The sequence below is a fragment of the Malus domestica genome, chromosome 13, assembly GCF_042453785.1.
Source record: "Malus domestica chromosome 13, GDT2T_hap1".
Classification (NCBI taxonomy): domain Eukaryota; kingdom Viridiplantae; phylum Streptophyta; class Magnoliopsida; order Rosales; family Rosaceae; genus Malus; species Malus domestica.
In genome coordinates this window covers 40461537-40474412 of record NC_091673.1, presented here as the reverse complement: position 1 = coordinate 40474412, position 12876 = coordinate 40461537, and the positions used below count along the sequence as shown (strand labels likewise).

Genomic DNA, 12876 nt, shown 5'->3' with positions numbered 1-12876 from the left:
GGGATCTCTAAGCCATGGAGTTGACCGCCGAGATTAACTTCTCTCTCTCGGCGAGTCGCGCTCGTGGACTCAGGTGTCGCAGCGCTAAGGGGATTCTGCGCCTGTGGCACACTCTGTCCTATGCTCTGACTCGGCAAATCGGCTGTCGACTTTCCCATAGCTGTTTTCTTTTTTACCGATCGTGTTTCAATTGGCATGAACTTCGTAGTTTAGCACTGGGTCCCACTGGGCGTGCCAAAATGTTGACCCTAAAAACTACAGAGCCTACGTGGCGCGCAGGCCGAGTAATTAATGAGCTAACTACGTCCTTCGGTGAATGCGGGGCGTGCCAACTCGTCGGCCGAGCTCGGCCGAGGAGTAAATTTGTTGATGTTGCGTTGGGTCGCGCTACTGACTTCTGCGTCTTGCGATTGCGGCCGAGAAAGGAACACGTCTCGGCCTCTTGGGCTCTCGAACCTGAAGACAAGGTTACTATTCTTACGAAGTTCAATATCAAATTCGGCTTTCAATGTGCCGAATGTAATAACTGTAACACCTCACTCCGCCGAGAAGGCTGATGAGATGACCTCGACCAATAAGGATTTAGAAACCCTTCTTGACCGAGACTTGGATAGGTAATCAACCATTCTCGCCGCAGTGCTGTTGATGCCAACGGAAGATACTGCGAGACCGATTAACTCTACGGTGACAGAGCTATCTATGCCGACTTAAGATATCACCGGTTGCTTCCACAGTGCTGTTGATGCCAATGGAAGATGTGTCAGCGAAAAAAGGAAAAAGAAAAATCACAAAGTTGTGAGAATTTGCGCAGGGCAATTTTGTATTGATTTGCAGGGGTCTCTTCCGTTGCTGAATGTCTTGTATTTATAGTAGCAGAACACCGAGCCCGAGTTCCAATTCTATTCGAACTAGGTTTCCTTCTCCGGATTAACATTACCTCGATCAGTCCTATCTCCGCTAGGACTACGAATCTAGTCCTTAACTGAGCCGGATTCACTTTCTAGTTTATTGATCTCGTCGAGAGTCCCTATTGTACTAGGACTCGACTTGCATTCTGATTTAACCGACCTAGGCTTGGAAGCCCATGAGCTGAACGCTCCATGACCCTTTCGCCGTACGGCTTCCCGGGCCGAGAGTGATTCTTCCCTCGGCCCAAACTGCTATTTTGGGCCCAAACAACAAGGAAGGAAGAAAGAAAGGCGTTGAAATATAGACATCTTCCTCCCAAATGCCACGTTACATGTTTTCAACAAACAAATCATTTGAGAAGAGAAAAGCAACCAGAAGAAAAAGAGAAGAAAAGATCCTCTCTCTCTCTCTTCTTAATATCTTTCCTTGAGCTATATATGGTTTCTTCGGGTGGAAAACGATGTTTAATTAATATCCATACATACATACATACATATACATATACATATATGAATGAAAGATTAATTTTAACTATAATTAAAAAATAAATACATATAAAAAGTTTCGGTTCGGTTCGGGCTTATTGATAGGGATTTTGCTACACACGTGAACGGGCTAAAACCTCCTATAATACTTGCAACCAGAAGAAAAAGAGAAGAAAAGATCCTCTCTCTCTCTTCTTAATATCTTTCCTTGAGCTATATATGGTTTCTTCGGGTGGAAAACGATGTTTAATTAATATACATACATACATACATACATATACATATACATATATGAATGAAAGATTAATTTTAACTATAATTAAAAAATAAATACATATAAAAAGTTTCGGTTCGGTTCGGGCTTATTGATAGGGATTTTGCTACACACGTGAACGGGCTAAAACCTCCTATAATACTTGCAAGAATTACAAGGTTGTTGTAGTATAAACGGGCAAGGTCATTCTCCACAGGGATTATTAAATAATTCGAAACAAATCAAATTCTATTTAATTATTGTAAAGCAGAAATTGAGATGATTGATTTTATAACCTACTTAAATTAAAAAATGAATTTAATTAATAAAAGTAAACTAATCTGCAATATTAAAGCAGAAAGAAAAGGAACTAGTTTTGGAGAAATCAAATTAAGAAAGCACAAGGGTTCCACCATCACCTAGCAATCTTATGAACTTTTACCAATTACTTATGATCTACACATGCCACTTTGAAGGTTAGATTTTCCTAATTCACGTTCTACTTGGAACCTCCAACATAGAACGTATGTTTAATATGCAACCCCTCCGGACGTTCGGATCAAATATGAACATGAAAGACTCATTATGCTTTATGAAAACCCTTTGAAAAACCATGCAACCCTTAAGACGTGGTGTTCATCTTAAGTGAAATTACAATTATTAATTAAAAGAAGCCAACGTCAATTTCAGGGAACCTTCCGACCAAAATTGTATCAAATTACTTTTCTAAAGATCCAAATGGTGATCAGGCATTAAGACAATTAGATAGTTTTAATCCCGGTGATTAATAATTTAAAGTATGCATGCAATCAATCATAAGTAATTAAATAAAAATCAGATATTTATGCTAAGGCTCAAGGCTTCGCCCTAGCAAAAGGAATTAGTTACGCATATTCATAATTAAAATCATAGAAAATATTATTAAGAAATGGATTGAAAACACCTTAAAGTAGAAAATCTCCAAGAACCCTAGCAATTCTCTCTGTCTCCAAAGTTGCATAAAAGAAAGCGTAGAACAAAACTAAGAACGGCAAAGCAATACATTTGCTAAGCCATCCACAAACCCTAAAACATAGGTCTCTTATTCCAATTAGGAAACTAAGAAAAATAATAAAATATCTTAGAAAATAAAACCCTAATTAAACTAGGGGAAACTGCTAGGTACTTGTTCAGCCACGTTTTAGCCTCAGATCTCCTCCAAATCCGGCCCAAGATAGGTTTTTTAAAATATTAGGACATTCCGAACACATCTCCAGAAGGTCACGAAACCATCCGAGGTCATTTTAGGCTCCAAAAATGCAATTTAAGCCCAGAAACTTTATTTTCCAATACCGTGCATCGCTCCTTTATTTTATCGCCAGAAAATAACCGCTTGGTGGAAAAATCCCAAATTTTGATACGATCAAGCTAAGTGACTCACGAACGTCCTCCGACTGGAATTACTCCAAAATTCGTCCATTTGGTCCTGTTTTGCTCCAGAGGAGTCCAAAGTCCTATATTGAAAATACAATTCAAAGCATCAAAATTCTTCCAAAATATTTACCAAAATATACTAAGAATAGGGTAAAATATATAATATAAAATCTAATCATCACTTACCAAACTATTGAACGGGCAATACCTCGTATGAATGGTTAAGTATTGGTTCAAGATGAGGGAGTCAATCTGAGGAGTCTAGGAAGCTCAAAAGCTTGTGCGCTGTTGTAGAATCTACTTGCAAGTCAATCTGATGGAGTGGATAAGGATCCTTGGGACATACTTTGTTCAAGTATGTGAAGTCCACACAGCCTCTCCACTTCCATTCTTTGTTTGCACGAGTACCATGTGTTGTCAACCAGTCTAAGTGGTGAACTTCAACAATAAAGTTGGCACCCTTGAGCTTATCAAATCTTTTTCTCAATGATCTTGCTTCGCTCTATTCTATTATTACGCTTTTGCTGGATAACCGTCGTTGCAGTTGGGTTCAGATGGAGAGGCTGATTCCTGGCATATCATATGTGAACCAGATAAACACCTCTTTGTTGGCCCACAAAAAGGTAGTAAACAATTCATTCTCTCAATCAGACATCTTCGATTTAATTATGGCTTTGCTTTCTGGTTTTGAGGCTCGAGGTTGATGTAAACTCTTTATCTGCCTCAGACTCCAAAGTGTCGTCGTCTTGGGTGTCAAGATCTAGGTTGAATTCCTTGTAGCTTGTCTGTTGAACCCCAAACTGTGATTGCTATGCCAACTCATCCATAAGAGCAGTAGAGCTCCGTTCTCCCTTGCTGAACATATTCATGCTCTCTTTTACTTTGCCTAGTGTGGGGTAACAGAGTAATCGGTAATAAGATGAAGGGATTGTCCTCATCTTTTGAAGCCAATTCCGGCCAAGTATGGTGTTGTGAGGAGTTGGGCAATCCATGACATGAAGGGCCACCATATAGTTATACATTTTTGCTTGAACTGCGAGTTTTACTATTCCAAATGACCAGATGCTAGTACAATTGAAGGTATGAAGAGTGGCCTTACTTTATTAATGTTGTCCAGGATCCCTATCCTCTTGGTTGCGTCCTTGAAGAAGATGTTGACCCCATATACATTGTCCAACAGAACATGACTAAATAAGACATTGGAAATCTGTACCTGAATGACCAAGGCATCGTTGTAGGGCGAGTGGACATCTTCCAAATTCCAATTAGAGAACATCAGATGTTAGAGTCGATTAGAATGGGCTTATTAATGGAAACCACCATCCTAGGCTTCTTGCATGCTGCCTTCCTCTCATTCTTGATCTTACCAGGTACTCTTAATCTCTGTAGATATAGTTGACATTGAGAACTGGTCTTTACATCAAGCCTTGACTTCCATAAGATCATTGGGAGTGGGGCTTCGGACTTCACCCACTACTCCAGAATGGGTTGATGGTTACATAGATGCTCTGTCTGTGCAGCCCTATTATGAAAGCTAAAGTCCATGACCGGACTTTTGATGTTTTCGTATTTCGATCCACCTTACCCGGCCTTGAAAAATCATGGTCCCACAACAACAAAAAACAAAATGGTTAACAAATGGAACATTTCTCTCACAAAGAGAAGGCTCTACTTTGGGATACTGTTTGTCCTGGAGGCTAAATGTTGTTTCATGTGGTATAAGGCTCATGGAAGGGAAATTCATCTTCTATCAATGTATGGTAGGATACCTCCTAATTTTTTTTTTAATCTAGAAAATGATGATATTGTAATTTTCATCCCAATTTATCTATATACATCGCGCCCATAACATGAGTAGAAGTTACTAGTACGTTTTTATTTCAAGTATTATATTTATATCTAAAAAAAAAGGACAGTAAATAATGTTTTTACATCTTTTTAGTAGGTAAGTTATCTCAGCTTACAACTAAATTACGTAATTCATTTCATTTCTTACTTGTTTTGACAATGACTGTTGATGCTTTCTAAAAAGTTGAAACAGATTCCCAAGTTTAAATCACCCATGCCATTGTTATAAAAAATAAATAAATAAAAGAGAGAGAGACTGAAATGCATGTAAATCTAAATCAAATAGACCACCTTGGAAATGCTATCGACGTCTTTTTTGTGGCCATATGGAAGGTAAAAGTCCTTGTACATATGTTTGATTTGAGTCGAATTTTTTTACTTGTTTGCCATGTGCTTTCTACAATGAAGACAATATAACTTTTAAAACAAGTTGGACGAAAATGCCCCCAGTCGCGCCAATCGTGCAATCGCTTCGTTTGCTTTCCTCTTGAATAGAAGAATCTTGGGATTTTGAGAGATCAAAAAAAGGTATTTAAACACTATTTTGTATTCATGATCTCTTGTTATTTCCATGCTTAACATTGTTTATTAATGGGGTTTGAATGTGCATGTGGTTAAATATTGTAGTAAATGAAATGTTGGGCTTCTACCTATGCATCTCGGATTTTTAAAACTCTCTTTGTTTCAAATGACCGTCTCCTTTACATGGACTACAAAGCATTGAATGATAATGATGCTTATGTTCCGAAAAGAAAGCTTGCTTGTCCCTCTGTAACGACCTCGGAAATATTTGTTAATCTTCTGGGTTCTTGCAATCGCTTGGTATGTCTAGCAATTGAAGACAGCGACGATTACGCCAACATTATCTTATGGAACCCCTCTACCGGAGATACCACTGTCTTACCAAAACCTCCGTTTAACAAACGATTTTACGAGTTGGGATCCGACGACAAGCTGTTTTATGGATTGGGATATGATTCCTACAATGAAGACTACAAGGTAATATTGGGCAGTCGAGATACAACCGAAACAAATCCTTTCCAAACTGCGATAAACGTCTTCACAGTGAAAACAAATTCATGGACAACTTGTCAAGAAGAAGAAATCAATTTCCTTAAAGGGTAGGGGTGTGCAGGCTTGCTTCTTAAATGGAGCTCTTCATTGGGTACAACCTGAGATGATGAGTTCTATCATTTCTTTTGATTTAGCAGATGAAAAACTAGCTCAGACACTGCCATTGCCGGATTCCAACAACGGAGAAGTCTTCGTGGGAGTTGGTACTACCGGAAATTGTCTCTTCACATTTACTATCCCGATCGATAGCATTGGTTTTCAATATGGATTATGAAGGAATCTTGGACTCAAGTGGCAAAAATTTCTTCAAGGGAATTGGCCAAAGAAGTTTCAATGCATCTCCCAAAAAATCAGATTGGATTTGACACAATCTTAATGCATCTCTACACATCAGGAAACCAAATTGAATCTAGAGAGTGGGTGTTGACCGTTGACCGAATAAGGGGCCAAGCATATGGTGTTTACAAGCATAGAAACTAATTATCAACATGACTGCTTGGAAAATCCGTGTATTCCGATTGTTAGAAAGTAGAACACAGACAACTGTAAAATAAAAATGAAAATGACGATATAACTTAAAGATTAAAAGATCAGATTTTAGCATATCCTCAAAATTGTTTTGATAGAAGCAATCATAAAATGGATTCAGTATGAGTTAACAGACCATCACAAAGCATCAAATTTCAGGTTGAGATCGGTATTTTGTTTTTCTAAGTGGCCACTTAACGTAAACAAAAATTTAGCACGAGAAATGGATACATGAAGCATAGGTACACAAACAGAACCTCATGTCAGACTGATTGTGAATTGCCTAACTATTTATAGTTAGTAATCTATAACCACGCACTAAAAGTGTGTTACAACGTATGTATCAATACTACACTGCTAAATGCGGCTATATCAGAATACACTAACATGCCAATGAACACTAGCCAGTGATGACTATGAACTAATTGCAATTTGGTGCATGAACTCATTCCAATCAATAACAGGCAGTTCATGTCAAGTTTCAGAATTATATAAGGTGAATCTTATAAATCAAGGGAGACTGGAGAGCGCTTTCTTGTGAACCTGGATCAGGGCTTCGCCACGACTCTGGTACTCAAAGAGTGAGTGTTTCCGCATCCTCGACATTTCTGGACATTCCATGGTCTAACCTTCCATCATCTTGCTCATCAAATGGATTTCCCCTATAATCAGAACTTGCTTCTTCATTCTCTGAACAGCCAGGTCTTTCAGTTAGGAACTGTTCCCAGAAGACATCGTTTACTCTAACTGGAACCAGTGGGGGCGCTTGATTGTTATGTGTGGCTTCTTGGGAGGAAGTTTTGAGTTTGTCGTTGTCAGCTATATTTTTGTTTGTAAAGGCTCTTAAATCCGAATCTTTTCCATTTTCATTTAGCTCTGATGCTGCAGATTCGTTGATATCCTGACCTACTTGGGGTACTGTAGCTAAACAAGGACTATTATTAACTTGCAACGGAGTAGATGCTAAAGTGAGATTTAAGTGGCAGGATATATGGCCATCACCTTCTTCATTAGAAGGCAAACCTGGCTGCAAGGAATGACGTCTAGGGCTTCCAACAGTTGGTGCTTTCCGCGATAACAACGAATCCATTTTGAATGCAAAAGATGTTCCAGTATCTGAAAGTTCTAAGGTTTCAGGTGCAAATAAAACGCCTTCTGGTCTCATCTGTGCACCTTTAAGTTCTTCAGATATTTTCCTAGTTGAACTACCCCCATCTTCATTGGAACTCTGCGTGCTACGTGATACCAAATTCATGTCTGAAACAGCTGGTGATAATTCAAGTCTAAGTTTACTTGAGAAGTCTTGGTGGAAAATATTTCCAAACTCAGATCTAGAACTACTTCGGTTATCCACAAAACCATTCTCCACGACTGGCTGTAGATGGTCAATGTCAGGCAATCGCCTTTTCTTATGATATGCTGAGAAATCCATAGATTCAATTTTTCTAGTGAGATGTTCAACAAAATTAGGGTTGTGAACAGCCCTATCTAAGAATGTCACCAAATTCTTCTGCCGTTGTTCCATACCATTCACCCGTTGTGTTAAGTCTTCCAACTGAAGCTTTGCCGCAGATCGCTGCTGCTTGAACCTTGAAATATTTGCCTCGAGTGCAGCTTTATCATGTGAAAGCTTCTCTATTTCGTCATCAAGAGCTGCTCTTTCTGAATCAACCATAGAACCTTGAGGATTGCTGTGGCTGTGAATGGGTTTTCTGCGGTGGATATTCTTAAGAAGATGCTTTTGATCTTGTATGAAGTCTTCATTAGCAAATTCCCATCTCTCAGGATCAATCTTTCGAAATCCCTGTGACAAATTCATGTCCAAACATACTAAGTTGAATATATCGATAGTCACTTCCAACAATATAAAAATGATGATCACCTAGAGATGATACAGAATTATTGTGCAATGCATCTGAAAGAGGGTGAGTGCCAGAAATACTGAAAGTTGGTTCATGAGAGAGACAATGAGTTGCTCACTACAAGCCAGGAAAATTATCAAGAAAATTAATGCATTGGAAAATACAACCAAGGACCGATCTATAGTTAAATTAAACATATATATCAGAGAAATTTGGAATATACAATGCAATATAGCAACTTCAAGGAATACGATGAACTAGAATAGGTTGATGAAAGGAGAAAAAAGAGATGGAATCTGCTTAATGTGATACATTCTAGGAGGTTACCATCTGGTATTGCATTAGAGCTCATTTTTTGCCGTTTGATGAAAATATGACTTTAGCGTGGAAAAAAGGAAATGTACTGCATATGTGAAAATTGTGAAACTTTTCATCCGTCAATTCTGTCCCTGCATATAAAATTGTGTCTAACAAAACTCCTCTACAAAATTGTTTGACTCAGACTCTAAGGACATAACATAACCATCAAAACATATCTGACTCCTCATCCAATGTCGCATGTTGAGCCCAAACGGTAAAAAACTAATATTGTAAAGATATCAACTTTCTGCCTTCTGCTTGCTGCATCACTTAAAAGCAAGTATTGATATAACCATAAGAATGTGCAGAGACTTGAATGAAACTATAAAGTAACAATTTTGCACTGCATTGCATTTTATTTCAATTAGATGGAACTTGTTTTAAGTTATCAAAAGTTGACTTCTCCTCCTTATTTCCGATTGTAATGATTTATGATAATAAATGCTGAATACGAAAAAACCAACATGTTTCTAATATCCAAATTACAATCATTTGAAGAAAATATGTGACTAACAAACAGTTTAAAAGGCAGTGCTAGTAGCAGATAAGGAGGATCATCTTATATTCAAGTTTGATAGTTAATGGTGTATAGGTTAAGTTCATAATTTGGCTAGTTTGGAAGTTTCAAATTTGTTCAAGCACCTTGGTTAGGCATTCGACAGTAAAAAAACCTGGTCAACTACATAAAAATTGAGCATCAGCGGTCATACATTTGGAAAATACCATTCATTTAACTTTATGTGCATACATTTATGTTGAATTTATTTTTTCACAATGAAACAATCAACCTAAAGCAAGTCGGTTCATATGTCTTGATACAGAACCACTTGGCACTTGCATATGAAAAATGGTGCGCTGCATTCTGTTTTCAGTCCAACGATTAGCACACATTTCACCAGCAACACAATTACAAAAAATAAGTACATAACTTTACAACACAAATGTTTGATGAGCAAGACTTTCTATACATATCACAACAAGAACGAACTACTCACCAAAAACAGTGCATCCTAATTTTTTGCATTTTCTTTGATTACCTCCTACTTAAATTAGGGCATTTTCAAGGCATCAAAACACTATCTTTCAAACTCCCCTTTCCTGCCTCAAATCAAGGTCAATTAAATTAAAATAGGGTCTGATTCCAGGTAAAAAACTTCATTGACAGTAGCCCGATAGCTCAATAGTATCAGTTAGCACCATCCACCATACATAATCCTTGATGTGCTTTAATCTAGCTTATAAGTTGAACCTTCTAGAACTCTAACCTAGTTGCATTGTGGTCTTCAACTTATCCTTACGAAACCAAGCTGCAAGGGAAGGACACCAAAGAAGTCATAGACTCATATGTGGTCCTTGACTATTCTATTGTTCAATATGGCACATTTAAGATACCATTGCCAAGGCACGGTCTTCCCGTAACCTCTTGTTGTTTGAAAACCTCAATAGGTAGCTGAAGCATATTTAATAAATCCAAATCTCATTTGTATCACTAAAAATGTACTAAAGGTTTCATGGTCCAGACTGCAAGACAATGTATTCTTCTAAAAGCGGAACAAAAAAGGGAAAGAGGTACGGAGAATTTTGAAAATAGTTTCATTAATCAACACCTTAGAAATATACATTGAGCTTTTTGAATGCGCTCCCACGTAATCGTCACCGCAGAACTAACATCTCCCTCTTTTTCCTTAATTTTTTATGACGAAGAAATTGTATTGGAATTTGGAACCAACAAAAAATACAAATTACATTCACAATCAAGCTACAACTAAATAAAAACCATTGTAGCTTCTGCAAAATTAGAAGGAAGACAGTCTCCCTGAAATCGAAGCAACCGAAAAGCCCTGCAATTTCCTAAAAAATGCTAATACTTGTAAACAGGAAAGTGCAAACTAGCAACAATCCAAACAAAGAAGAGAGTAAATTTCCAATCACCCAAACACAGAATTACCAAAACACGAAAATTCTCCGGGATGCATCCAAACAGAACCAATCCAAATTGGGACAAAAATGTACAATGCTTTCAATTTTTTCAAGAATTTAACAATTAACCTAAATCAAAATATTAAGAGGCAAAGAGCTTACGTATGTATTGAGCTGACGAATGAAGCTGGAGAAGTTGTTGTGCTTGAAATAGGTGGGGAGCAGAACCCGAGCAAACTCGGGCGGGTTCCAGACGATGAAGCTTTTCTTATTCGAGCTCCACGACACGATCTCGTCGGTCGCGGAATCGTCCACCATGTCGTACGTCTTCAGCAGAAACGGCGCCGGGCCACCGCCTCCGCCGGCCGTCGAAGGCCCTTCCATGATGGACACTCGTGTCAGGATTTGGGCGGACCCGATTGGAATCGGTTTTGGGATCCGATTGGAACGTTCGAGAGAAATAGAACAAATTTGACGACAGACTGGAGACAGAGAGGGAGAGAGAGGGAAAGTGGGGGAGCGACGCGCCGGTTGCCAGAGTTGACTGGAATGTATACGGGTTTAAAATGTACGGTTTTGGTAAGTGTCGCCACGTCAGCATTCAAATACAGAAAAATCTAAACTTAGGCGGAAATTTTTTCCAAGTGCCCGCTTGAATCATGTGTAAGAAAATAAGGAAAAGGACATGAAAAAAAATATATAATTTAATTCATGTATATTATGACATGTAAAATATCGTTTGATTGCATAATATTTAGAGAGTTTAAACTTGAATGTTGTAGGTTGTAAAGTAAAATTCTAATCAACAGGACAATTCGTTATTTATAATTTTTTGTATTGGTGGCAAAATTTATATTTCTCTCTCAAAAAAAAAAAAAAGCCTTAGAAAAGAATTTTTTTTTCTTCGGGGGAATATAAAGACAAAAGCATGATTTGTTGAACTAAATGTCGATTGGATCACTTTTTGTCAAATTCGAATCAGTCTAAAATTCTTCTATTTCATTACTTTTAGTCATAAGAGATTCACATGTCCTATATTAAAAATACAAAACACAGTATCCAAAAGATACTAAGAATGGGGTGAAATATGCAAACTTGACTCATCAACCACCACCTCAATGTTGGATGAATGTCCTAAAAGGCAATCATATGAAGATAAAACTTTAAGCACGATACCATTAATTAGTCTATAATCTAATCAAGGGGTTTCTTTCATAAAAAATAAAAAAAATAAAAAAAATCTAATCAAGGGGCAAAACCACTTGAATATTAGGAAATTAATATGAAATAGTGTAGTTTAAAAAAAATGTGAAAGAGGAGAGGGAGATTTTAGGTCCCGTTTGGTTTTGTTTTTATTTTTATTTTTTTACCAAAACTGCTTCATTTTAAAGTTAAGCCGTATAAGAGTGTAAAATATCCTATTTATTTTAAAAGTGTGGAGCGAAAAATAATCACAAGGCGACACGTGGATCTTTGGATAAAAAAAGACAAGAATACCCTTGAGGCACATTGGGATTCCTACGCGCGAGTAGCGAATAAACATCTTTGACCAAGTCAGAAATGCCCAAAATAGGTAACAATTCAAAACCTATCTCATTTCATATATTTTTACCTCACTTTCCCTCCTAGCCAAATAATTAAATAACCATTCTATAACCTACCAAATATTCCACATAAATTGAGTTAATTGACAAATTAATGGGATTATTACCTAATAAACTCATTAATTTTCAATTAAATTATCAATTAAAAGCCAAAAATCACCCTAAAAGCCGTTGGTCCTTCTCCAAAATGGGGGCCGGCCATTCCCTTTGATTTCCTACCACAATTTGCCTTTTTTACATTGGTTAGCTAATCTTTTCAACCATTATTTGATTGATTAGCTGATCATGCCATGAAATTCATAAAAACATTCCCTTTATATTGATAATTAACCAATTAATATATTATTCTTAATTAATATATTAATTGCTAAATTAAGCCACCTCCTATCCCTATATATATGCTCCCATTTCCACCAAAAACTCATTCCAACACTTTGGCAAAAATCCCAAAATTCTCTAAACACTCTTTCTCTCTAAATTCTAACTTTGGCATCGGAGGTTATTCGGCCAAAGCCCCCCCCATTCATCGTGGGCGCGTGAGTCTCTTGGCCTTAACCTAAGGTGTTAATTGTTTTGTAGGTGCAAAATTGTCCAAGATCAAGGAGGAAGAAATTTGCATC

The 12876-nt window shown here is 37.5% G+C and overlaps 2 protein-coding genes across 2 annotated transcripts; one reads left to right on the top strand and one right to left on the bottom strand.

The window, feature by feature from the left end:
* The first annotated feature begins 5538 nt into the window (after positions 1–5538).
* On the top strand, positions 5539–6033 carry LOC114823040 (F-box/kelch-repeat protein At3g06240-like). The gene has a single exon (XM_029098336.1). The coding sequence runs from the start codon at positions 5539–5541 to the stop codon at positions 6031–6033; it is 495 nt and encodes a 164-aa protein (XP_028954169.1).
* Positions 6034–6779: 746 nt separating this feature from the next.
* LOC103401653 (heat stress transcription factor A-5-like) lies at positions 6780–11190 on the bottom strand. Its single transcript, XM_008340367.4, has 2 exons — positions 10815–11190; positions 6780–8314 (listed from the first exon to the last, which is right to left on the bottom strand). The coding sequence occupies exons 1-2, from the start codon at positions 11034–11036 to the stop codon at positions 7085–7087; spliced, it is 1452 nt and encodes a 483-aa protein (XP_008338589.1). The 5' UTR covers positions 11037–11190; the 3' UTR covers positions 6780–7084.
* Between the last annotated feature and the right edge of the window lie 1686 nt (positions 11191–12876).